The following is a 27,222-nucleotide window of genomic DNA, read 5'->3' as shown; positions in this document are numbered from 1 at the left end:
GTAAATATGTTTGTACTTTGACGATGTTGAAACAAAATAAAATAAGTTAACACGTTTTTGAGCTTGTTTGGAAGAACGTTCACGACGTCACTTGAGCTAAAATGTTTAAACCTTACAACGCTGTTTTCATTCGGGACCTAGTGGTACGTACGCTGCGTTGTCACCTATTGGCTACTTCGTGTGACGTCACTGGACCAATGGGCTTTGTCGTTGTAACGTGGTGTCTTCACGTAGGGAGGCGTGACATTTGCTGGCACGAGCTAGTTAATGAGCAGCTAGCTGGGTAAAGATAAGAACGGAAGTTGCGTTTTAACAACTAGGTTGCTATTTAATTAGCTCTTTATTAGCTCGCCTACACGAGAGAAGTGTGTTTGGGGAGGGGGAGAAATATTTAGTAAAACTTGTTAAAATTGGCTAACGCTTTTTTTTTTTATACAGTGACGCTAAATGTAGGGAGTTCAGGTTGACGTTTTCTTCTGAAACGATAAGGATACTTACAATTATTTCTGTTGTAATACGGAGTCGGTCCGTAAAGCGCTAAATCGACTTTGCGAACTGACTTGCTCACAAGGCTAAAATTAGCTTTAGCCAGCTAGCTCCCTCATTCCTTCCTCGCTGCAGCTGTGCCTCTGTCTTATGCTCACCTGTCAGAGCAGGTGTGCTGTGACTCGGGTGCACCGGCTGTGCACTAAAGCAGGGCGTAGTGCTCGGGCCTCCTGGCCGCTTCAGGGATCCTCGCTGCTTTAGTGCAGCCCGGAGGGGGATCATGCTGCTGTCTCTGGTCGTGCACACCTACTCCCTGCGCTACTGGCTCCCGGCCACCATCATGCTGGGCACAGCCCCAGCCTACTTGCTGTCATGGGTGTTGTGGCGTTTGTTTTCATCTGTCTTACCAACAAGAGTGTATCACAAGCTGGACGACCAGTTGTACTGCATGTACCAGAGTATGATCCTCTTCTTCTTTGAAAACTACACAGGAATTGAAGTGAGTATGAGTATAATGCCTTTTGATCCCCGTAAACTGTACATTCTCAATGTCTAAGATAAAATGGAGGTTGATGGGAGTGTAATAATATTGAATATCGAGGTTGAGATGATGACATCCGCATCCATGCGTATTTACAGTTTCTTGAACTAAATATAAAGTGACGCTCCACACAGGCTCACCGAGATCGTGCCTTTTTCACTGACTGTGACTTCTCTAATGAGCTATGTGCAACTTCCTAAATAGGATTTAACTGTCCTTTTAATAAGTTTGATAAATTCTGAAATCGTTTGTCAAAGTGGGCCAAACTAGTCTGGACTGGATGTAAATATTTAACAAAAGTATCTTTGTCTCAATGTGGAATACGTTTTGCTTACTCGCAGAGCTTCTACTGTTTTGCTGAAATCTTTAGTTTCTTTAACCCTAGGTTGTTATATATGGAGATATACCAAAGAACAAAGAGAATGTGATCTACATGTCAAATCACCAATGTACAGGTAGAGCATGTTCTTAATCTATGTTCAGAGCGACTCCTGGTGTGCTGCACAGTGAACTTCTAACCTGTACCCAATCGCGTTCCTTGCAGTTGACTGGATCATTGCTGACGTGCTCGCCGTCAGGCAAGGCGCTCTGGGCCACGTCAGATACGTCCTCAAAGATGGACTGAAGTGGCTACCCCTATATGGGTGGTATTTTTCTCAGGTAATGCAACTCTGTGAGTATTTGAATGTCATTTTGTGAATTGCAAATGTTCATTAAATTTGAATTTCCTTGTTGCGCAACTGTTTTCATCAGAATGTCTGTCTATTGTAGCATGGAGGAGTCTACGTGAAGCGAAGTGCGAAGTTTGATGAAAAGGGCATGAAGAAGAAACTCCTCTGTCAGACTCAGTCTGGAGCACCAGTAAGTATGTTTAAGCCGTGCTCTGAGTACGTAGGCTGCATTACGTTACGCACGTAGCCGACTATTGTTGTTTATTACTTGCATATTTACTTCATAATATAAGCATTTGTTCACGCTAAACCTCCCTCGAACGAACCTTTAGCAGCTACAATCACTGCCCATGTCTTTTCTTATTTAATAGCGCATTCATACAAAGGCACTCAGTTTATTACAAGACATCCGCATTAGTGAAATAATGGATATATGAATAAATGATAATTGAGCATTGGCTGCATTAAGGCTAGATTACTGTCTACTTTGAAAGGGCTTGTCTTGCATCCCTTTTTATTTCATTTAACGATGAGTGAGTATATGGAGTATTTCTCTTTTTGATGTAAGTTGTCTTGACAACCCAAAGGTACACTATAAAAACGCAGTGAAGTTCAGTACAGTATTTGTTTGTTGTTCCTGGTGAATACAAGATTTTCATTTTTGGTGACAGCAGAAACGACCGCTACTGAAAACTTGTTCATTTGGCATTCCCCCCCCCCCCACCCCCCCTCACAGATGTACCTCGTCATCTTTCCTGAGGGAACGCGTTATAATCCAGAGCTCAAGAATGTTATCGCTAGCAGCCAGGCTTTTGCTTTGAAAGAAGGTAATGGCATGAGAGCAGATACATTTACTTCATCCTTGTTATTAGTTTCAAAGTGACAATGGAAATATTCCAGTTGACACCGTCTCTATGTATGAAGGCCTTTCGAATTAATGCGTTTATCCCATTTTTTGAAGTATTAATACTTTGAGTCTAAATTCTGCTCTCACTGCAGATCACAATGTCATCTGCAAACATCATATTCCAAGGGGCTTCCTGTCTCACCTCATCTGTCAATCACCATGACAAACAAAAAGGGGCTCAGAGCTGATCCCTGGTGCATCCCACCTCTGCACTAAACTCCTACTGCAAATTTTACTGCTGTCGTAAAACTGTCAGAGGCCAGACTTCGATAGTTTGGACATGTCCAGAGGAGAGACGGGGACTATATCGGTAGAAGGATGCTGAGGATGGAACTGCCAGGGAACCGGGCAGTTCAAATCATATAGTGTTAATCTATTTATTTTTCAAGTGTTTGCGGTGCGTCAGGAGGCCCCAGTATTACAGCTTTAAACCGGTCTGCTCTTCTTTGGTGTCTTGGTTGGCATGTTCTCAGCCCATATTGTTGATGAAACCTAGAATTGGTCCGTTTTGCAGGACTGGCTGTTCTGAGGCACACACTGACACCCAGAATGAAGGCCGCTCACGTCGCCATTCAGATCATGAAGGGCCATCTGAACGCCGTGTATGACATCACTGTGGCGTACGAGGGAACGCTGGATTCCTCCGGTCAAAGAACGCCTGCGCCGTCAATGCCGGGTAAGGAAGTGGGCGGCAGAGTTGGGTCAGATCCACTTAGAAGGGCAAGCCCAACTCTAGAAGAGTAGATTAATTCCACCGGGTAGAAGAAGGGCGGGGCCTGCCTTGTTTGATATTTGCAGTTGGATTCTATTCTGTCCCGTCATGACAACAGTCTGTTTACTGGTTTACACTTTGGATCCGCTGTTGGTGTGAGCGCCATCTCAGAACTTCTTGTTTTCCATTTCTGGAAAGCCGCGCACACTGTATTACCGTGCTTAGTAATTCGACCCAACCTCAGTAATTAACCACAGAGCAAACGTTACGTAACCGCGTGTTCCTCTTCATTTTGTGTTGTTTCACAAACACCGTTTGAATGTTAGAAAAACATCCCGTTTTATTCAGGAATAAACATCTATGCGTTTCTAGCTAACGCCAGAGGGAATAGACGAACATTCTTTTCATCACGCACTTCCTGGTCTCATGTGGTGAAGGTGACTTCTGTAAAAATCACAGGAACAACATGGAAGTGACGCGAGAGTCTAGACCGTTGCGTCATCTTCAAGAGGGTCCCTTTCTTGTTGTTATTGATGTTCTTAATCTCCTTTCTGACAGAAGTTCCTCTAAGCCTCAGATCACAACTTGTTAGCTAAGAAATGCACTTTGTTTACAGTTTGAGTCTATTGAGAAACATTTTGGAATATAATGTTGCTTTTGTCACAGGAAGTCATAATAGCACAGGAAAATAAAGGTTTGCTTTCTGATTTATTTAAGTCTTAGCATTGAAACCGATAACCATGATCACCAATCAAACAATGGGGGGTTCCGGAATTTAGTATACAATATAATGGGAGTCAGCTTTCACGCTTTCTTAACAGGGTTTTGTTTGTTAGCTCTATGAGCAAGAACAGACTTCTGAAAAAGTGCAGAATTCACGATGGGGAGAGAAACTGAATGAACCACACGGTGATCTTTTTGCGTTTAAGTGATTCAGAAGTTGCCGTCTGTAGTCTGACTGGATTCCAGGCAGTTGCTAATTTGCCTGCGGATTAGAGTCTGAGACTAATCTGATTATGTAGAGTGGGTAAAGTAGCAGTCACAGACTGTTGGGCGCGTTACCCTGTGGCTGGAGAACTAACTAACATTTTCCAGTACTCGGGACACACTGGGAAGTTTGAAGATCACTGGTATTTAAATGTTTGAGTCAATAGACCACAGCGTCGGGTTCCTTTAGCAGGTAGTTTTGTGATGTTCTTCACGAGTGCTCAGAAACCTAAAGCCCTCCCTGCGTGAGAACCAAAGACGCGCTGAACTTTTAGGGACGACTCGGTTCGACGTCGCCCCCCCCCCCCCCTGATCACCCCTCTTTCTCCACCAGAGGAGAAGCCTTTCACTGCTGAATTCGATCACGTTTCCTCTTTCGGCCTCAGAGGCAAGTTTCCTGATAATATTGCATGTTGTGGAAACAGGAAGTTGGAGGTCTCTGGGTTGCACGCGCAGCCTTGAGCGTTCACACTCTGAGACTGAAAACATTTACTTGTTGAAAATGTTTGTCCAGAGTGTTTATTGTCTCTCAATGTGTGGCACTCCAGGCGTCACCCTGGACCATTTCTGCTTTTAATCTGAACCTGGTCTGCTTCTTTGGCGTCTGTCAGAGTTTCTAAAAGCTGCTGCTCTCCTGAATCAAAGGGATTTGGCACCGCAGAAGCTCCGTGTAATTGTCACCTCGGGCTTGCTCTACGTGCCGTTTTGCTGAAAGGCTTTTCCTGTTTTTGTTTAGTCTCTTTATTTTTTGTTTTTGACAGAATTCCTGTGCAAAGAATGTCCTCGGGTCCACATACACTTCGACCGTGTGGACGTAAAGGAAATTCCTGCAGAGCCAATGTTCTTCCGCAGGTGGCTGCACGAGCGTTTTGAAATCAAGGACCGGTGAGTGTGTGGGTAGAACAATTAATCGTGTTCAAATTGCGTGCTAGCCGATCAGAATGCAAACGGAAGCGTTTCCTTTTTTGGTCCACATGTTGGAAAATGATCAAATGATCATGTACAGATATGAATGAATGATCCTCGTGGGTCCAGCGTTGAGACGCGCTGGAACTAAAACTAATCTAAAGCCAAATTAGCAAGATTTATTCCAAACATATTAGTTCCTGAAATGATTGCTGGATCAATCTGAAGCATGTTTAAAGGGATAGTTTAAGTTTTCAGGGAAAACAAAAACTCTGTTTGTAGCTTTTCAAATGTGATTTTATTTTTATTTTTTCCATGACTGAAAATGAAGATTTGTATCTTGGAAGCTATTTGTCACACACAACTTGATGCATCAATAAATCTGCTTTGATTTTGGAATTTGTGATGGAACTACCGTAATTAAAAATAATTCATCGTTCAAATGGGCTTAATTCCTAAGAGCGTTATCTGTCTTTTCAAAGGCTGCTGACAGAGTTCTACAAGTCGGACGCCCCAGACAAAATATGCAAGTTCCCAGGGGAGGGCCAGCCTTCTCCTTTGAGACTCTCCAAGACCCTCCCATCTGTAGTCGTCCTCGGGGGGCTGACGCTGCCGCTGCTCCTGACGGAGAGCGGCAGGAAGCTGTACGTGAGAACCTGGGTCTACGGGACGCTGCTGGGCTGGCTGTGGGTGAACGTTTTTCCTTAACGAACAGAGAAGGTTTCTATGAACGTGATGCACAAGACACGGAGAGATGTCGCCGTTTCCTGTATGCAGAGCAGCGTCTGTTTGGAGGCTCAGCGATTCAGCCCAAACGTCTTTTCCACTGTTGGCCTTGAGCTTAAAGCTGAAGCGGAGAAATGTTGAGCTTTTTATGCTTCTTGTTCCCTCGCTATTTGCATTTGCAACCTAACACGTGAGAAAACACGATGAGTGGATTTTCTTGAGAATTATTGGATTCCTTAAATGTCCCTTGTCTCTACTATGAAATATTAATAGCTATTAACTCTTGAAATAACCCCCCCCTCCCCCCCCATCATATTTAGCCAAGTCTAGAATTTTGGCATGTTCATTTTCCCATCCAGCATTGGCCAACTTTAAAGATCTTATGTCATTTATAAAATAAAATAAAACCTCCAAACATTTAATATTTGTCAGCTCCTGTGTGTAACTGACACTCTGTAATGACAGATCATCAATACACTGATTGAATAGCATCAGTTGTAATGTCTGTTTGTGCCAAGTCCCTTATCCAGAGGATTTTGCACTTTGCTCATTCAGAGATTTTTGTTCTGTTTTACACTTTACAATAAAAAACATGCATTCCTCTACAACTTCCCAGCCATGACACCAGCTGCATAATATTTGTTGTATCACTTTCTTTAATACTGGAAATGAATGTAGCAGTTAGGAAATGATAATTATGCAAACATAAATACTTAAAATTTTCTACTCCCAGGATTTGATTATCCTGAGCTAGTTTTTTGTTTGTAAATGCTTTAGTGTGCGTCTCAGTCTTTGTCATCTACGATGTCGCAGAATGCAAGGAAATGTTCCGCAACGTGAAGTATTTCATCTGTTAAGGTGTCAGTCTTTGCCAAAACCTGTTGCATGTTCCACGTGTGTAATTTCAGCAAAACTTGCTTCAATGCCATACAAAGTAATTCCATGTCTATTTGTATTTTAGACTTAATTGCATTTTAAATACATTTATTTGATAATGGTTTGATTATTAATTGTTTACTTTAAATGCCAAGCAAAAAGCTAACAAAGCCATGTAAACAGTATATCACACGTTGGTGTGCTCTCAGCCGTTTGTGTTTTTACTACCACTGTATTGTGAAATGCACTGTATTTCCATTGTCGTCGTTTACTGTGCCGAAACTGTTGCGTTTTCCACAAGTCACTTTACATGCAGTATGTGCCGTCGTCTCCCTGTAGACTTAGAGTTCCATGTTTTCTTCATGCAAAGCTCGTAGTTTTTACACGCCGCGCCGATACCTCACTTGAATAATCCTTTCTTCTTAGGTGACCCTTGTCAGCAATTTTATAGAACTTTTTATGCTGACAGGAAACTGTGCGGACGGCACTTCAATGCCAGCAGATTTTGTAAATGAGTGCCTTCTCTTTGGAGGAGCTCGTCCTCAGCCCTGCCACAGCGGGCCAGTGGCTTTCTCCGGCGGGTGACGGCGTGGAGCATGTGGTCACGTTGTATACAGTTCATAGTGGCTTATTTTTGCTCTAAGAATGCATTGATAAAAAAAAAAATTCAAAGATTATTACCAAATGATGAAACCTTTAATGTGTGCAAGTTCTGGATGTGGGTGAAAATAAAATGCTTTTCTTTGGTGACATTCTCTTGGTGTTAATTTTAACAAGAACAATCACTAAATGCTTCCACTTTGTTAAAGCCATGTTGACTGGTCTAAATGTTCATATCTAAAGTGCTATTCTTTTTAATGGAAACAAATTAAAAATCTAGATGCTGTAATTTTCTAATGAATCATTTTTATGTTCAACTAAACTTTTGAAGCGAGTCCTTCGGGATGAGAAGTTTTGAGCTGAAAGAGAATCATGGTCAGATTTTCTGTCACCTCTGAAACCGTGTAGTATAATAAGCTGTTTATTTATAGTACTAGAGTTTTATGATAAGTGGGGCAACACAAGCTAAGCAGTCCTATGTTTAAATAATACTAGAATAATAATAGGAAGGTCTTACAGCGACATCTAGAGACTTGATGGGTGTATTACCTCGTTTTTATCCTGGCTAAGATTTCCGTTTACAGACATTTTGCACATTTCCAGATGTTGGGATCCTGCGATTGTGAGTCCGGCTGCCAAGTTAGACATTCGATTTGACTCGTGGTTGTAGAAGGATTATTTAAATCAGAGGCAACAGCTTTGGTGGACTGTGTCTGCAGCCGTCATCAAAAGGATGACCACAAAGTGTTTGTGGAACAAGCAATGAGTCAAGAATCTTGAGATGATTTTGAACCCTGACTTTCTGATTTCCTTCCTTTTTCCTCACAGCTGGTTGTTGCTGTTTCAGATGGTGAAGGAAACACCATTCCCAGCTGGCACACTCAAATGTTCACTGGTAGAGTGAAGGGCATCCACATGGCGGTGCTCTGGGAGCAGGTTTTGACGTTCATTGCCTTGCTCAAGGGTACCTCGGCAGTGCAGGCCGGGTGCCCAAACTAAGTCTTTGTGGACTGAGCTATTGCCAGCCTTATTATGCTTTTAATACAAGCCAAGCTAATTAATTATACCTTCAAAGTGTTCAAAATGTGTTTGAGGGATAAAGAAGACAAAGCAAACAGCAACATTCCTCAAGCATAACATCTTTGCATATCTAATTCGACTTTCACATTAAAACACAAAATGGGCATGCCAGTTTCTTTCATCCATTTATTTTTGGCAACTACTTTTCCTGTGGAGGGTCTCGGGGGGCGGGGGGGGGGGGGGGGGGGACGGACTACGTTCAATGCCAGCATGACAAATGAACCAGATCCGGCCTGAATCATGGTTGTTTCATTTGGAACACCTCCATGACGGTCTTCACGTACACTTGGTCTGGCTGAGGCTTTCTCTTGCTGCCTGGGAGGAGGAACCTCCTCAAGGCAGGAATCTGACTCATCCTGCCCTGGAAAGACTGGAAGAAACACATCAAGTCTTCTTTAAACAGAGAATTACGTTTTTTGTGGCATTCAACTTTAAACATACTGCAATTTCAAAATCATTGTCGAGGCGGAGGTTATGGAATCGCTGGCGTTTGTCCATCCGCCTGTTGGCAAGATAATTCAAAAGGTTCTGGACGGATCGAGATGAGATTTTGAGGAAATGTTACCCGGAACTGATGACTAAATTTTGGTGACGATGCAGAAGAGATCCTGGATTGTGGATCAGTTTGAAATGTTCGGTAACATTGCAGTCAATGGAGATTCAAAATGTGTATCTTGGTTTATTGACTGATGTTTATGGAATTTGACACAGTCATGTAGGATGGGGCTCTCTACCTCACCACCAAATTTCATCTGGATCGGATCCATAATGACATTAGAAGGTGTGGACTGCCGAGCCTGTAATTCCGGCTCTTGTGAGCGAGTCAAACGTCATCGTGATAAACTCCACTCAAATCCAGTTTGTCACTTTAACACATTTACCTTTACATTGGGAAAGTCTCGAAGAATTCCAGGGAATCTCTCCTCCAGCATCAGGGTGCATTCAAGTAACTGCACATCAGCACAGCTTACTTTACCACTTACAAGATATATGAGCCCAGACAGAACCTGCGAAGTTTGTCAAAGATCATGGATCATTTTACCGTTTGTTAAACCATTTCAATAATTTTAAACGCATTTGTAATATGCACAGCAAAAAAGAGCAATACCTTTTCAAACACTGGAAGGTAGCGCTCTTTAGCTTTACTTTCAATGTTATCCAGCTTTTCCTTTGGATCTGGAATGAAGGGCAGCATCATCATCATTTCCATGAGATCCATCAGTCCCTCTGAGTACATGTTAATCCTGAGGAAAAGCTTCACTTTATTATGGAACACTCAAACAGGAAAAGCCCCCAACATGTCAGAAGACAAAGAAAAAGAGCCGTACATGACACGCTCCTTAATATCTTTTCCATGAAGATTGTACTTCTCTGCGATGTAATTCAAGATTGCCTTTGTCTGAATAAGCTTCATGCCATCGATCTCCACCATGGGAACTTGTTGAAACATGAGAGCTCCGTCTGCAGAGGAAACACAGCGGACAGCACTCCCACTGGTAAAAGATTAACGTAACTGTGTGGTGTTGTTTGGAAATAAGGAGACAGTAGTAGTTCCAACCACTCAACTTTATCAGCACGTCCTTATTACAACTTCAGTACATCGCTCGAACATCCACGCTACCTTCTTCTTCTCTCCTACTTATTCTGTCCTCTCTCTTCTTCTGCCGTTCCTATTTCTGAGCATCCGAGTACATGCGCCATCTTGTGGCGAAAGCATAGAACACAACATTTCCTTTCTTGTAGAAAAAGTAATTTCTCCATATCTAAGAATTGCACAGTAAACACATTACATTAGCTGTAGGTTAATCACATTTGTAATTGTACTCTGTAACCAGTAAATTGCTATGTAATAACAAAACACATTTTGAGTAAAACAGATTATTACTTGTACTTATATAACCATCTGTAAGAACCAAGTTACTTTATCTTAAACCAGAAAGTACAGGTAAATCAACATCTTAAGGCATAACACAGTCCTTGTGCCAATTGGGTATGTATTTAGTACGTCGTTCTTTTGGAGACGTTTTAGTGGCACTTTTCTCAGGAAGACTACTACTGTTAGAGTCATTTTCAGTGAAAGGAGGGCAGTGGGCAAGGTGAGTAGCATTCCAAACTTTTCCATCACTCAGCAAGAATGAGTGTGTACCCACATTTTTCTCGACAGTCACTGGAGGAGTGAACCTGGGGTGTGCTTTTGGAACGTGTTGAGGTTTCCTTACCCTCACTCTCTCACCAGGTCGAAAAGAAGGTTTCCGTGCACTACGTTTGGCATCAGTGTAATGTCGCATTTTGTCTTGACGCTTGCGTACAGTCTCTCGAGCAAAATCATCCATGGCAGATGTGGAAGTTGGCAAGGATAAAATGTCCAATTTAGTACGCATTTTACGTCCGTACATAAGTTCATAAGGAGAAGTAGCAGTAGTTGCATGAGGTGTCGCACGGTAGATTTGAAGCCAGTTAGTAACAGCTTCTTTCCATGGTTTGGACTGTTGAATGACAGTTTGAATGCAGGATCTGAGAGCACGATGAAATCTTTCAATGGCACCATTTGCAGCTGGATAGTAGACAGATGTCTTGCTGTGGGATATGCCTCGTGACTGGAGGAAGGAGGCAAAAGCTGCAGAGGTGAATTGTGTACCATTGTCCGTTACTATGTTCTCAGGATCTCCATGTCGACTGAAAACTGAAGACAGGAAGCAAACGACATCCTCTGTAGTTGCAGTACGAGAAAAAGCAAGTTCAGGCCACTTTGAATAATAATCAGTGAGTGTGATTACAAAGCGGCAGTCGTATGTTGCAGTTTCAAAAGGTCCAACTATGTCAAGTCCAAGTTTCTTCCATGGACCATCTGGCAGTGGTATGGGTTGAAGAGGAGCAGGGCGTGTACAAGCAGTTTTATCATTGGACTGACAGAGGACACATGAAGCAACAGCAACCTGTACTTGTGAATCCATTCCAGGCCACCAGTAGAGGTCTCTCAGGCGTTGTTTTGTGCGAACAATTCCTTGGTGACTCTCGTGAGCGAGTAGGATCAAGGTGTGACGTAAAGAGAGTGGCACAATCAACCTGGAGCCACGCAGAATGTAGTTGTCTTTACTTGCAAGTTCATCTCTGATCTTGTAGTAGGGTGCAAGCAATTCATTAAGCGATTTAATAGAAGCTGGCCAACCTTTATCAATTTGCGCACGCAGGGCAGAAAGTTCGGGGCACGTAGCACAAGCAGAATCAAACTCTGTCACTGGCAGTGATGACAGCGCAGCAGATATGTGTGCAACCATCTCAGGTTCAGCATCAGTTGTAATATCTGCAGACAGTGGTAAAGGAAGGCGTGAAAGACAGTCAGCAGTATAGTTTTGTGTACCAGGTCTGTAAACAACACCATAATCGAAACAGAGCAAGCGTGCAGACCAGCGGGCAATGCGCATTCCAGCACGTCCTATTCCTTTGGTGCTGAGAAGAGTTGTCAAGGCTTGGTGGTCTGTACGGAGTGTAAAGTGTCTTCCCCATAAGTATGTTCTCCATTTCTCTGTTGCCCACACACATGCAAGCGCTTCTTTCTCAACTGTGGAGTATTTGCGTTCAGTACTGGTAAGTGTACGCGAGGCAAAAGCAACAGGTTTCTCTGTACCATCTTGTTGAACCTGTGCGAAAACAGCTCCCAGTCCATAGTCACTAGCATCAGTTGAAATTATTATTTGTAAAGCAGGGTCAAATAGGACAAGTGCAGGACTGTTTACAAGGAGTTCTTTCACCTTCTCAAAGCTGTTTTGTGCCTCAGATGTCCATATGAAGGAGTCTTTGTTATTGGCGCAGTCTCTCATGGGTGCAACAACTGTGGCAAAGTTGGGAAGGAATTTAGAGTACCATGAGACAAGTCCAAGGAATGACCTTAGAGTAACAGCATCTGATGGGGGTGGAGCTTTTATCACCGCATCAATATGATCTTGGTCAGGGAGGATGCCATCTGCAGTAATGACATGTCCCAAAAAGCGTAAGCATGGTTTTCTGAAATGACACTTGTTGTCATTTAACACCAGTCCAGCTTCTTTCAATTTGCGGAGGACTGTGTACAGGTTTTGGTCATGTTCTTGTAGATTGTTACCGTAAACAATGAGATCATCCAAGTAGTTTTGAACACCAGGGATGTCTTTGAGAATTTCAGCCATCATCTTTTGAAAGGCCGAAGGAGCAGATGCAAGTCCGTAAGGCACTCTACAAAATCTGAATAATCCATCATGTGTAATGAATGCAGTGAGATCCCTGCAATCTTCATGAAGTGGAAGTTGGTAGTATGCATTAGCCAGGTCTATTGAAGAGAAGACTTTGGCACCATGTAGGTTTGTGAATAGCTCGTCTATATGAGGGAGTGGATAGCAATCTGTAATCACAGCTTTGTTTGGTTCACGGAGATCTGCACACATCCTTATTCCACCTGTTTTGCGTCCTGTAACGACGATAGGTGAAACCCAGGGTGATGCATCAATCCTCTCAATCACGCCAGCTTTCAGTAGGCGATCAAGCTCAGCTGAAACAGAAGATCTGACAGCAAAGGGTAAACGTCTCAGTTTTTGTCTCACAGGCTTGACAGTGGTGTCAATTTTAACCTTATGAACAAAGTTTTTCACGCAGCCTATGTCAGGTGAAGTACTGTTTTGAGTAGCTGCAGATTCAGTAGTCATCACAGAGGATTCTGGAGGCAGAACAGTGTTACCTTTGATGCATATGTTCAGTGCTTTCATTAGATCTCTTCCCAGTATAGATGTTCCTTTGTTCACTACAAAGAAAGTTTCTGTGGAGGACACGGTTCCTCTGCTCACTTTAACACTAAGGCAACCCAGCACTGGGATCTTCCTCTTTGTATAAGTAACAAGCTGCATTTCAGGGGTCTGTAGTGCTGTATCACTGAAGCATTTCTTGTATGTATAGTACGGCAAGATAGACACAGCAGATCCTGAATCTACCACAAGGCTCAAATCCACCTTTGGAGAAGCAGAAGTACATGCAGTAACATCGCAGTGAATTTTGTTCGGTGCATGGCTAGCATCTCTTAGGTACAGTACAGTCACTTTTGGTAACTGTATCTCATGCACATCACTTGTCTTAGCAGAGCGGCAAACGCGAGCAAAATGGCCAAGTCTGGAACAGGACTTACATTTTGCCTTAGCAGCTGGGCACTGTGGATAGTTTGCCAGGTGTCGATCTGAACCACACCTGAAACAGGTCTGAGCGGGTGAAGCAGTAGCATTTGAAGGCTTACTTGGACGTCTGATTTGTTGACTCGTTTTCTTGTATGGACGCTGTTGTACGGCCTGTACTGGGGCAGTGTGGTCTGTCGCCATTGTTTTAGCTTGATGGGCAGCAGATTCCAACTGTGTAGCAATTGTAATGGATTTATCCAGAGTCAAATCAGGTTCAAGCAAAAGTCTTTCTCGAATGCGAGAGGTAGTGACGTGTTCGATCAACTGGTCACGTATCATCTCATCCATTTTATCCTCAAAATTGCATTTTGAAGCAAGATCACGTAAAGCAGCCACATATTGCAAGATAGTTTCATGAGATGCTTGTTTCCTCTTTCTGAAAGCATGCCTTTCCACAACAACATTTACTTTTGGAGTAAAGTGTTTTTCCAAAGCCGCAACCGCTGACGCCATTGTATCACCTGTCTCTGGTAACGAGTAGAACAGACGTTGTCCCTCAGTCCCCAGACAGTGAAGCAAAGTAGCTCTCTTGCGCACTTCATGCCAGGAATTTGCATTTATTACCAGCAAGTAGTTGTTGAACATCCTCATCCACATCGCGAACGGCATAGTCGGCTCTCCCGGACTCGGCAAAAATGGAGGCGGTGGTGGCACGTTAGCAGCCATAGCAAAAGCCACGAAGCAAAAACAGGAAAAACTCACGCAGGTTCCCTCGTCGCCAATTTGTGGTGTTGTTTGGAAATAAGGAGACAGTAGTAGTTCCAACCACTCAACTTTATCAGCACGTCCTTATTACAACTTCAGTACATCGCTCGAACATCCACGCTACCTTCTTCTTCTCTCCTACTTATTCTGTCCTCTCTCTTCTTCTGCCGTTCCTATTTCTGAGCATCCGAGTACATGCGCCATCTTGTGGCGAAAGCATAGAACACAACAAACTGGCAAGACCTTTGCCCCGCGGATTATATTATAATCTGTGTGGTTAGAAGATTCTGGACAAAGAAATGGCTAAAAACCAAAGTGCAAATTAAAAACATGACATGGAATTAGAGACAACTCACCACTCAGGAGTTTTTCATACTGCTCACGAGTCGTTAGATAAATCTCATCGAACTGTGAACAGATCGAGAGAAAATGTTGCAGGTTTGGTTCATAAAGGACAGGAAAGCTTCAGAGTCCACTCACCTCGACTTCTGCAACTGTTAAAAGCCAGCGGATTGACTCCATCTTCCCTCTCCCGTTAAAGTAGTACAGCACAACTTTTCCAGCCATGGTTTTGGTGGGGGTTTTTCGATGTTGAATCCTGAATAAAAATGAGAAGATATCACATATGACTAATTTTGCATCTTTATGACATCTTAGGTGGCGTATTTAGCTAAATATTTTTGCACCACTTACGGCTCTGTGAGGAAATCAAGGGGAAGAAGGAATTCAAACAGAAGTTGGAGCGTTTATATAACAGTGACGCCATGGGGAAAAAAACTGGTGATTGTGATTGGTTGGTTTTGGCCAATAGAAACATGGTTCATTCATAAATTATTTATTTGTGGTAATTCGTGGAATAACTTAGAACTCCAAGACAGTGTTCTTAAGGATACCAATTATACTTGTTCATGTTTTATATTTACAATTAAAATGCATAATATACCAAAAATATATTAGCTGAGATATTATACATTCTAGAGATGTTCTCAATAATAATACAAAAAAAAAAAAAAAAAGTGTTTTGTTTTCAAATGGAAAGCTTTGTCGCAGTTTTTCTAATTTTTTTAACGGTTGCATTTCAACCATTGTGATGTAAATAATGTAATATTATTAAGTAATGATTGAGCGGCCTGTAATGTGAATGTCCTTTATCGAGAGTTTGGAACATATTAACCCTTAAACGTTAATGTTAAATGCGAAATTAAAGGGCTTTTTTTGGGAACTGCTGTCTAACAATATTGTATATATATATATATATATATCACTACATAAAAACTGGTACAAAACTAAAATTATTTTGTCTGAAAACAAAATACATAAATAAATGTTTTAATCGCGAATCAAACTGCGCATGCGCAGTAGGGTTTGTGACCGGAAGAGCTTGCTTGCATTCGCCTGGCGATAGTGATCGTTGCTCATGTTTTAGAGTGCTGCCGCTCATCTGATTGAAATAAAGGTATGTAATACAACAGGGTGAATAAAAGGGCAATAAACATCGATTTGAAATATCAGCCAGAGCTTCACCTTTCGTAAATAGTCATCGTGAATCCGCGTTTACGTGTATCTGCTCGCCCTCGCCATCACAAAGCCAAGCAGCCTCGGAGATAAACTGCTGCGTCTCTTCTTAAACTTTATAGCCAGCAGACGCGACTCCTGCCGGGATGGCGGCGGACTGGATCGGGTTCTGCTACGCAGCAGCCATTGCCCTCGGAGGATTTATGGGATACAAGAGAAAAGGTCAAAGATCAATCTACCCATTAATTATTGTCTGACAGCTAAACCACAGACAATAATAATTTCTGAAATCATTAATTATCATCATATTTTTCTGTGTTTTATTTTAGGCAGTGTCATGTCCCTGATGGCTGGTTTAGTCTTTGGGATGTTATCTGCTTACGGTGCATACAACATCTCCAACGACACAAAGGACATCAAAGTGTCATTATGTGAGTCTGGCTTAGATCTTTATGCCTAAAATGGCCCTTTCAGTGTCATCTCATGGTGTTTTCTGGCTTCCAGTGGCCTCAGGAGTCCTCGCTGTGGTGATGGGAATGAGGTACAAGAAATCTGGAAAGCTGATGCCTGCTGGCGTGATGTCTGGTCTAAGGTGAGAGCCGGTCTTACTCAACATGCAGAATAACATGCGGATCATATGAGCAGAGTCGGGGTGGAATAACTCTGACTCCTCATGGAAGGAACTGGTTCTTAACCCTCTCACAGTGAGCCGCAGCGGGTTAAGAACCAGTTCCTTGCGTGCTGCTGCTCCATTGTCGCATTGTCTGCATCTTATAGTGGTTTTTATTCACAGAGTGTTTTCACTTTCGAAGGATTATTTAATGACAAATATTTTCATGTGAAACAAGAATAAAGCACTTACAAAACAATTTTCCTTCTTTTTCTTACAGCCTGTTGATGGTATTTCGGCTGTTATTGCTCATCATTGTGTGACTACAGCGCCGACCAGATGAAGGGCCTCTTCTCGATGAATCATTCCCGGTTATCACACTGAATCGTGGGATTTGTGATACCGTTCTCGTGACCACAAAACCAAAAGCTACATTGATTTAAGATTATCTTGTAATTCAGGATTGTGAATGCTGCGGTTGTAACAGTTTTACATCACGTTTTACATCAAGCTGGTTTCTGTCAGAAGGCTGAAATATTTTAATGATTGAAAAATAAGTGTACGGAAATGAAATGTGTGTTCTTCAGTACTGGAATGTCTTTAAGTAATACAGTTTATATATTTGTGATTACACACACACACAGCCAAACAAAATAAATGAATTTCATTCTTAATCTAATGTTTTTATTTTAATGCAAAAAGAGGAGTGGCCAAGATTGGTCATAGAAATAAGTGGGACAGACATTTCTCGAGTAAAAGATAAACCAGCTTTCACATTTTAACAAGCGATGATTACAGACCACGTATAAAGTTCTCTCATCACTGGATGAAATAACCAGATCTTTCATGGACTTCATTTTAATTTAACACATCCAGAAGGAACCAGCTCAGACCTGCAACATGGCAGCGGTTATTTCGTTAGAAGCGCCTCCTTGGCGGTCATCACAAAGGCATGGTCTTCCTGAAGCTTTCTCTTGCTGCCTGGCTCTGAACTTTTTGATCTTGATCATCATGTCCTAGAATTTCTGGGGGGCGGGACACAATCATTCATAGAACTTTCATTGTTTGCTGTAAACAGTGTTTATGACATAGTACTACAACTAAAAATATTTTTTACCCAATTTGAGGAAACTAATTTGATTGAACTAAATGTATGTAATACAACAAGGTGAATAAAAGAGTAATACATATCGATTTGAAATATCAGAACTTGGACTGAATACGCGTTTACATTTATTTCTCTGTTGTGATCGGAATGAGGTACTGGAAAGCTGATGCCTGCTGGTATTATGTCTGGTCTAAGGTGAGGTCCAGTCTTACTCAACATGCAGAATAACATGACGGATCATATGAGCAGTCAGGGTGGAATAACACTGACTGGTTCTGTAATTTTAAATGTAAAAATTGGTTCTGCATTCATATGTAGGTATTTATTTGGGTTTCGGGAACACTGGACTGGACTGATTTTTGTGACACTGAAAACATTTTTTAGAGAAATGGCTTTGTCACACTAATCACTCCTTTCTTAAACTAACCCACCCTTATTGAAAAGTGCAAATAATAGGTAGAAAAGCTAACAAAATTCCAGAACAAGGGTTTACTTTGACAGGATAGCGTCAGCATGTTAGAGGCAGGCATTCCACAATCGGGCGACAACTCAAGATTGTGATATCTACTTGCTACACCTTAGAGACGGTTTAGGGCAGGCCATGAAGCCTGTAAACGTGCACAACTAAACACACAATAAAACCATTGAAACTTGAAGGACTTGAATCTGAGAGGACGTTCCTGCCGGAAGGACACCGTTTATGTACTTGTGTACGAAACCAGTTTCTGGAATAGAATGTCATCACAATTCTGTACTCGCCTGCTTTAATCCTCTTCATGAAATATACATGGAAAACAGTAACACCTTTTCAAACACTGGAAGGTAGCTCTCTTTAGCTTTACTTTGAATGTTTTCCAGCTCTTGTTTTGGGTCTGGAAGGAAGGCCTGCATCATGATAAATAGCTTGAGATTCATCAGTCCCTCTGAGTACATGTTGATCCTGAGGAAAAGCTTCACTTTATTATGTAACATTCAAACAGCTAAAGCTCCCAACATGTCAGAAAAGAAGAGGCATACATGACACGCTCCTTAGTATCTTTTCCATTACTTCTCTGTGACGTAATTCAAGATTGCCTTTGTCTGAATAAGCTTCATGCCATCGGTCTCCACCATGGGAACTTGTTGAAACATGAGAGCCCCGCCTGCAGATGGCCTAAAAATAAAGCAAAAAAACCCCCCAGGAAATTCAAGTTGGCAGTTTTCTACACAAGGATATTTTACACAACAGATTTCCTACTTGGATTCAGTTTTGAGGTTGAAAAAATAATAGCTCAACAAAAGGCAAAACCAAAAAACCTAACCAAATGTCAAATGTAAAAAATGTTTTCAAAAACACCTTTTTGAAAACAACTCAGCACTCACCAGTTTCTTATACGCCTCATTAATTGTTAGGAAAAACCTTGAAATACTGTGAAACAAACGTCTGATGATGATGATGATGAATATATTTATTAGATAGAATGTTAGAGTACAAGTACAACAGTCAAACATCCTGTCTAAGAGGAGCATTTCAAACATCGAAAACCAAACTGCAAATTAAATAGACCAGAAACAACTTCACCACTCACAAGATTTTTTATACTGGTCGTTAGATTAGATTAAAAACACACAAAAGATTGGGAGAAAAATCATTAAGAAATATCATAAATATCAGTCACATATGACAACATTTACCAGCAATGGATTTGACTTATTTTACGTATCTGCACATGAGAATGCAAAAAAAAAGAGAATGCAATAATGCAGAATGCAGTGGGTACATTGTGGGTACATTGTGGGTACCTTGTGGGTACCTTGTGGGTACATTGTGGGTACATTGTGGGTACATTGTGGTACATTGTGGGTACATTTTACACACTGACGTCTTTATAAATCAGCGATAGAAGATGAAACACGATAAAGCTAAACATCTGAAGACTCTGATTGGCTGTGGCCCGCATCTCATTAACATATTGCCGCTACGCATGATGGGAAATATCCTTACCACCAGCGCGATCCTTCACACAGCGAGCGTGAAGCAGCAACGCGGTTTATATTCGTGATCTCCACCGACGAACGCTTATAGCTGCTCATAACGCGGAACGCGGAACGCGGACGCTCCGCACCGTGACACGGAGCCACCCTGCGCGCCGCCGCTTTATAACGCCGCGTGGCTCCTCCTTGCTTTCGGATGTGAGGGCGATCTGGCTGCGGCATCTGTCACCCCATTGATCGCTAGGGTTGATTCGGCTGATCTGGCTGGCTAGGCGGGTGTCCCCTCCCTCCCTCACCGCTCCATGTGTGTCCCTCCCGAAGCTCAGCGCTCGGTGGAAGAGGCCGACGTCCACCCCGGCGCGGCGGACGACCATCACCGGTACCAGTAGCTGCGCTCCCTGCTAGAACCTCCAAACAAGCTCAAGGCCCATTTGTAGGAGACGTAGGGAAGTTAAGCTCCAAGCGTCAGGCACATCCAAGTGCGGCACTGCACGTGGCAGTCTGCCTTCCTTTTATGGAATTTAGGAATTCATTTAATTTATACTGAAACACAGTAGAGCAATATGGTGCAAAAACAAATAAAAAAAACTTAAACACGAGGCTATCGTTATATCCTATTATAATATACATCCTATATATAATATACAGGATATCGCAGGATATTATTATATTATCCTGCATCATGAGATTATATTAACAGGTTTCAGGTGATTCCCCAAGTTGCTAGGTGACTCAATATTAACTTTAATATTGTGTTTATCAATATATTTATATTGATTAAAGTGCTTTTTTACACTTTAAACCTACCTAGCTGCTCCTTAGCAGCATGCGCGCTTGCCGTCGCACATTGATGACCTCGGTCTTTCGTTACCGAAATAAAAATCTAAAATATAATTACGTGAACAGCAAAATAACAATGAAACGTGTTAGAACGAACAGGATGTCCGAATTAGTTCTCGTTCGTGAAGCAACTGCAAAGTCTCTCGCTTTTTCATCTTCTTTAGAAAAAGCAGGTATTTGTACTTCCTGTTGAAATGCAGCGCCCACCCCCCCTCAATCCCAATCATTGTTTTATTTTTTATATAACGCCAAACAAAATGTTTTAAATTGACTAAATATAATATGCGAGCTCAGTTTAGGTGTCAGTGTAACCCTCTCTTAACGACGGAGTTATGCTCCAAAGACCCCGTCGCTAAACAATTTCGTTTTGTTTGTTGTTCCAGTGTTGTTTGAGCTGTAACCGGACACATCACTAAAATCATGCGTTGCATTTATTTGACTGAAATGAAAGCTTCTCAGACTTCATTAGCAATGCAAAAGATAACAGATAAACTTTACATTATTAAATAACCAACAGAAATGTAAATCATTTTAACTGTCTTGTGCAGAGTCCAAAAATAATCAGTCAGTCAAAAACAGCGACAGTGGCATCATAAACATAATTCTGTACGCAGATTGAACTTCATTAAATGAGACGTCTGTCCTCTTGAGGGACACAGGTGTAAGACAAGACAACAATAAAGACCAACCCGGGCTCTCATTTAAACCAGTTATATTTAACTTTACACACACACACTTAAATACTTTAATTTCACAACATCCATTGAACACATTCTGAAAAAAAATATTGTGTCGTAAGATGTATGTACAGGTCGTGATTATAAAACAACTCGGCCTACTCTTTGGAGGTGAAGATGTACTTTAGATCAGATTCCAGGACGTGCGTTTATCAGAGCTCCAGGGAGGACGCTAGCGGTGCCCATATTTGGCAGACCAGTCTGTCCGCCCATGGATGGTCTGCACTGGTGGGCGAGGCAGCATCCCGGTGAGCGTTTTACTGGCAGAGCTGGTCATCTGACTCCGCCCAGACTGCCATGTTGCATAATCTAATGTACCAACAACAACAACAACAACAGTTTGTTTTGTTAGCTGAAACAGAAACATTAGCAGAAAGCTCAAGGCTTCAAATCATCCTCACTTGATGCTGCAGGTTCCATGGAAGGACCCGGATGTCTTCTGTGACCAACGGGACCAAGGTCCTTTTTGTAAAACGCCGCCATGCTTCCACCTGGGACTGTATTTGTGCCTGACATGTAGAACAACCAATGGTGAAAAGGTGCAAAGATAACAGTGAAGTTAAAGCGTCAGACGTCCCGGCGGGTTTTTACCATGAGCGCCTCGGCTCGGCAGAGTTCCTCCGAAAGGAATACCGCCGTCGCTCCAAAGATGGCTTCCAGAATAATCCTTACTGGCATTCATGGCCGCGTTCTTCTTTGTGCCAACACCTGAAAACAGACAAAAAGAAATGATCGTACCTATTCTTCACTGATGAATGTCAATTCATTAAAACAAAATTCAGCAACTAGAGCTCATTTTAAGAACAATGATGACTAAGGTAGAAGCTCAATGAAAGTAGAAAAGCACTCGGAGAGCGCAAACCTCTGCCCAAGCAGCCCTTTCCCCCTCAGGTCTTTACGCTGAAACAAGAAAATACAAGACGCAATTGTTGGAAAAACAAATGGAAAAGGATTTTTTTTTGTGGAAAGTGAAGTCTCCGTTAATGCCAAAAATGTGTGATCTGGAGAAAAGTTTCACTAAATACATCGGTAGGACAAAAAAAAATAAACATTTTTTTTTATTCTGGATCAGATCCAGAAGACATTTTGCATCATACTTCATATCGGACCCCTTTGTGACTGTGATATTCTGTCAGTGAATTGATTTAATAGGATTTACGTTAGACTAAGACCCATCTTCAGATGTTTTTTCCCCCCATCAAGATCCATCCAGCAGTTTTTCCATAATTCAGACAACCGCCGTCAAAAACATAACCTCCTTGGTGGAGGGTCAACCTGAAGAGTTGCCCTTGACCTTTATTTCTCATTGTGTTCTTTTGTCCATCGTTGCACATCGGTGCTACAGCGTGTACAGGTTACCACCGTCTACTGAAGATTTGCGCGACTGTCTTGTGCCAACAAAATGCAGTGAAGAGTAGATGAACAGTCCTGTCGTCAAGAAACCTGCTGCTTCCAAACCACCAACAAAACAACGGCTCAGTCGTTCGGTTGCACACGAGATCTCACGGACAGACTTCCTGCAACAGTGGAATCAAACCACAACGTATTAGAACCCAAAGTACGTCTTTGACTATACATTACCAGGTAAATATCTGGACTGCCTCAGGTAATGCTGTTTAGCAGAAGCGGCTCTTGGTGGCTCTTGGCAAGCTGCGGTCTTGTTCAGGTTTAAAGGAGCATCTTCTTTTCCTTTGGGTCGACTAAAATCCAGAACATTTCCGTATCTGAAAGAGAGAAGGCATCCGTCAGAACATAATGTGTGTACTGTGAGTAGCTCAGTGTACAAATATTTTGTTACTTTAAACGCAGTCATTAGAACCTCGCCTGCTCTGTGCATCGTCCCCTTGTCTTGACTTCTCCGGGGAGAAGTTGCTTTTTCCCAGAACACGGATTGACTTCGCATCAGCCTCTTCATAGTCGTTCCAGTCTTCGCCCTGAGCGTGTCCTGTGGCATGGCCCCAACGCCGCCGGCCTCCTTTCGGTTTCAAATGATAGCTTAGTGAATTTGAATTTTCTGACTCCTGTCTGGTTTGCTGAAAGAACAAGCCAAATTAAGCGCACGTGAGTAACGCATTAATAAATGACACATTTGAAGCAAGTAATAATTGCCGTGCTCGTGCTGATATTGTGGCCACAGCCTTCCTTTGATGGGTGTGATTTTGAGGGAGTGACCTTGCTCTGGAGGTTCTTGTCAACGATGTACGGAAGGCGGCTCTGTGGCGTTCCTTCGGGCTGGTCCTGCTTCGGCTGCTGCTGCTCCCGCGCCGGCTCTGCGTGCCGTTGGTATACTGCTGCCTGGGAAGCTGCAGAGGAGAGCTGGATTTGTTGGAGCGGCCTGGAGGCGGAGAAGTGTTGGTTGGCAGGTGGCGGCTGGGATGGGGGCACCGGCTGAAGCAGCAGTGGCTGCTGCTGCAGCATGTGCTGTGACCGGACGGGAGCCTGCAGCTGCACGATGGCCCGCTGAGGTCTGGCCTGATCCAGGATCTGCTGAGGAGTGCCCAAAGCCTGGCCAACGTGGAAGTAGGAGTACCTGAGAGCCTGAGAAGACGAAAGGATCCGTTTTTCATACTCACTTATGGAAGAACGTGGGTGTGGGTCAGAGGCTACCTGGGCAGAAGCCGGCCTCTTTTTGGGATCCCACTGCAGCAGATCTGTCATGAGACGGATGGCTTCAGGACTGGCATTAAGGATCAGTGTATTCAGATTACTGGGAACACACTGAGGCCAACGGAAGTTCATAGCGTTAGCCAGCTGGTATCCCTCGAGCCAATCGTTCTGGAGAGAAGATACAGTCCGAACGTACACATCGTTTACGTAGTGTCATTTGCTTTCAACAGGAAAATCTGCTTTTAAAGATGATCGGAGCAGTTCTAGGTCCTTATAGAACTGAAAAGCATTACCTTCTTCGGCGTACCCAAGACTTGGCAAATCTTGAAAATGGTGTCTACTTCACTGGAGCCTGGGAAAAGCGGCCTGAGGGTATAAAGCTCTGCCATGATGCAGCCTAGCGCCCACTGGTCTATGGGTGAATTGTAGGATGTGGATCTGAGGAGCACCTCTGGGGCTCTGTACCTAGTCCAGAAAGAGAGGGTACAAAATCTTGAGTGCACAAACGCATCAAGTAAACTCCCATTGTTCATTTACTTTAAAAGAAACGTACCACCGAGTCGAAACGTAGTCTGTGTACGGCGGGCGCGATCTGATTTCACGTGCAAGTCCGAAGTCGGCTATTTTAACCAGCTCTGGGCCCATGCACAGAAGATTCTCAGGTTTCATGTCTCTGTGAAAAAACCCTAAACAAACACACATTGCATCATCACCTTCAGCCAAATGAAAACGGTTGGTTGAATGAGATTCAATTCTGCACTTTACACAGTCATACCATGTTTATGAACGAATGTCAGACCCTGTAGTATCTGAAACATGATATTTCGTACTGCAGATTCGGGAAACAACCGAGTTCTGAATCAAGAAACAAAGAGAAAACTCAAAGAGAAACTGTAACAAGTTAATGGGGGACCAATACTACAACAAGGAACAGCGATACGTACCTGTCCTTCATAAGCTGGTATAAATTTTCCTTCATGTACTCAAATATAAAGTACAGGTGATCATTTTCTCGAATCACTTCCTTAAGTTTGATCACATTTGCGTGGTTGAGTTTTTTTAAGGACTAAAAGAACAAAGACAGAATCACGTAAGAAAAATTGGGAAGAATAAACAAAACAACAGAAATGTAGAACGACATTGAAAGTCTAACCATGCTTGAAAATACACAAAGTGCACTGGAGCACATTCAAAAGCATGTCCTACCATTAAAAAACAAAACATTTGTAAAATACAGCAAATGTAAGAACATTATGTAGTTTGGGAAGGGGGGAAGAAATGCTGGGATTTGTTATTATAATTAAAAGGGGAAATAAATCCAGAGTAATAGACGGCAGGGTGGAGAAGTATACTTTCCCCATTGCACTCGGATGATAAAGGTTTAACCATGCCACATTTTAGTAAGGCTAATGGGCGTGTGAGCATTTATGGTGGTACATGCTGCAATTATAAACTGAATTAGCAGGACTCCAAAGGACCAGCATGTTTACACACATTTTACTGGCACAGTCAAGCTCTAGGAAACGGGGAGAGTAGGCCAGGGGTGGAAACCAGAGCTCAAAATCAACAGCACACAAGAATCACCTTCTACTCAGAGCTGCTGTGTGACGTTAAGCTGTGAGGAGATTTAAACAGTAATACGGTGTCAATGGTGTGGAGAGAAAAACAAAACTACACATAAATACACAATATACGCATCACAACATCCTTAAGGCTTATCCGCACATCGTCAGCTATCATAAAGTTCTCACTCTAGATTTATAGAACTCTGCTTATTTGGACATTAGGCATCCGACATTGCTCAAAGCTTGCATTCTTCATCATCACTGCATTTGTTAGTGTCTTACAGATCACCTATCAGATCCATTCTTTGACAAATCAATACTTAGCTGTGCATCGTTGCTTGTATTCTGTATTACTGTACAGAAAATAGCTAATTAAAAAAAAAAAAATCCTGCTCATATTTTAATTATAGAACTGCACACTTAAAATGCAGGGGGGGGGGGGGGGGGCGACGACTCACCTTGACTTCACGAAGGTTCACACATTCTTCCCAGGAGTAGAATTTTCTTTTCATTCTGCAAAAAAAAGAAAACATTTCTCGTATGAATCTTTTACAGTCAAATGCAAAAGATTACAACAGCCAATATACAGTATGGTGGAGAACAAAAAAGAAATAATCTTTGAGGACTGCAGCAAAACACACAAACTCCCAGCTCCTCACTTCTTGATGGCCACGAGCTCCCCTGACTCCAGACTGCGGCCGAGCATGACCGAGCCGTAGGTGCCGTCTCCGAGCTGTCTGATGCTGGTGTATCTATTCATTATTTATGATCGTTCCTCCATAGCAGGATTCGGGGAGAAGTAACTATTGGGTACAAAATAAAGATGTTGAATGCAACCAGATCTTTCTGTGACATCAGCAGAAGACAGCGGGCAGAGGAGGAGGACTCTCAAACCATCATGGGCTTTCCTCATCCTGCCTGAAAAGAGAGGAATGAATGTCACTGGTGAAATTAGAGGTGAATAGCAACCAATACAGCCCATAATAAACATATCATGGGCTATAAAGGTCACAATATCAGAGTAGAATATCACAATTATTTTCAGAGAAATAATCACAGGTGCGAGTCAGTTTTTCTTATAATCGAGTAGCTAGTCTTCATAAAGTATTTAACATTGATTTACAGTTAAATGCAAAAGATTATAACAGCCAATATACAGTATGGTGGAGAACAAAAAATAAATAATCTTTGTAAATGTTATGTGTGTTTTTTAATTGGACCGACCATTGTGTCTGCAATAAAGATTTGATTGATTGATTGTGCGAAGTGAAAGCTAACGTAACGACAAATTAGCGTTAAAATAAATAAATAAATCACATTATTCAGCTATAACTGAAGCTGAGATTGACTTCAGTTGATTGGGCTTAATGCTATAACTAGGTTAGCAGAAGTGATGCTAGCATAACCCACAACGATTACAGAGGGAAACTGGACTGGATGGCCCCCGAACTTCAAATAAACACCCTCCTCGCAACAACACAGCCACGCATTCGCATTTGACGACGAAACAGTATTTAAATGCAATAATAATAAATGTTGGAAGAGACACATTACCGCATCCTCTGTCCAAAACACAACAGTAATAGTTTCATCCGGGGCCTGCTGCTGTCGAACTCACGCGAAGTCTCGCGATGCTGGAAAAACAACTCAAGGCAACAAATCACAGCGGGCTCCCGTAGGCGAGATGAAACGCATATAAATCATTGTAAAGCAGCCAATCACAAAATAATAATAATAATAATAATAGCGGTTTACGTAGATATGAAATGTTGATATCTCAACACTTATCGTTCGCAGCACAGAAATGAAAGATATAAATGATCGGGAACGCTGTGTTGGTGCAAGGCAAATGCGGAAGTGAGCTTGTTGTT

The 27,222-nt window shown here is 42.3% G+C and overlaps 4 protein-coding genes across 4 annotated transcripts; 2 read left to right on the top strand and 2 right to left on the bottom strand.

Annotated features, from left to right (window-relative positions):
- The first annotated feature begins 766 nt into the window (after positions 1 to 766).
- Positions 767 to 5,918, top strand: LOC137915227 (1-acyl-sn-glycerol-3-phosphate acyltransferase epsilon-like). Its single transcript, XM_068758668.1, has 8 exons — positions 767 to 985; positions 1,413 to 1,482; positions 1,572 to 1,687; positions 1,799 to 1,888; positions 2,435 to 2,525; positions 3,120 to 3,281; positions 5,066 to 5,189; positions 5,693 to 5,918. Exons 1-8 carry the CDS (start codon positions 767 to 769, stop codon positions 5,916 to 5,918), a joined length of 1,098 nt encoding a protein of 365 aa, XP_068614769.1.
- Positions 5,919 to 8,574: 2,656 nt separating this feature from the next.
- On the bottom strand, positions 8,575 to 15,098 carry LOC137915213 (glutathione S-transferase 3-like). Its single transcript, XM_068758655.1, has 7 exons — positions 15,089 to 15,098; positions 14,876 to 14,993; positions 14,752 to 14,803; positions 9,821 to 9,953; positions 9,601 to 9,736; positions 9,374 to 9,499; positions 8,575 to 8,862 (listed from the first exon to the last, which is right to left on the bottom strand). The coding sequence occupies exons 2-7, from the start codon at positions 14,960 to 14,962 to the stop codon at positions 8,731 to 8,733; spliced, it is 666 nt and encodes a 221-aa protein (XP_068614756.1). The 5' UTR covers positions 14,963 to 14,993; positions 15,089 to 15,098; the 3' UTR covers positions 8,575 to 8,730.
- Positions 15,099 to 15,789: 691 nt separating this feature from the next.
- On the top strand, positions 15,790 to 17,170 carry LOC137915225 (transmembrane protein 14A-like). Its single transcript, XM_068758666.1, has 5 exons — positions 15,790 to 15,851; positions 16,033 to 16,132; positions 16,240 to 16,341; positions 16,415 to 16,502; positions 16,801 to 17,170. The coding sequence occupies exons 2-5, from the start codon at positions 16,057 to 16,059 to the stop codon at positions 16,841 to 16,843; spliced, it is 309 nt and encodes a 102-aa protein (XP_068614767.1). The 5' UTR covers positions 15,790 to 15,851; positions 16,033 to 16,056; the 3' UTR covers positions 16,844 to 17,170.
- Positions 17,171 to 20,870: 3,700 nt separating this feature from the next.
- On the bottom strand, positions 20,871 to 26,111 carry LOC137915221 (serine/threonine-protein kinase ICK-like). Its single transcript, XM_068758662.1, has 13 exons — positions 26,011 to 26,111; positions 25,810 to 25,864; positions 24,731 to 24,852; positions 24,562 to 24,641; positions 24,340 to 24,472; positions 24,080 to 24,251; positions 23,787 to 23,954; positions 23,352 to 23,717; positions 23,004 to 23,212; positions 22,761 to 22,903; positions 21,771 to 21,887; positions 21,581 to 21,688; positions 20,871 to 21,488 (listed from the first exon to the last, which is right to left on the bottom strand). The coding sequence occupies exons 1-13, from the start codon at positions 26,109 to 26,111 to the stop codon at positions 21,352 to 21,354; spliced, it is 1,911 nt and encodes a 636-aa protein (XP_068614763.1). The 3' UTR covers positions 20,871 to 21,351.
- Positions 26,112 to 27,222: the final 1,111 nt, after the last annotated feature.

The sequence above is a fragment of the Brachionichthys hirsutus genome, unplaced genomic scaffold (assembly GCF_040956055.1).
Source record: "Brachionichthys hirsutus isolate HB-005 unplaced genomic scaffold, CSIRO-AGI_Bhir_v1 contig_794, whole genome shotgun sequence".
In the NCBI taxonomy this organism is placed as follows: domain Eukaryota; kingdom Metazoa; phylum Chordata; class Actinopteri; order Lophiiformes; family Brachionichthyidae; genus Brachionichthys; species Brachionichthys hirsutus.
Note: the sequence above shows the minus strand (reverse complement) of the source record. Positions and strands in the feature narration are given on the sequence as shown.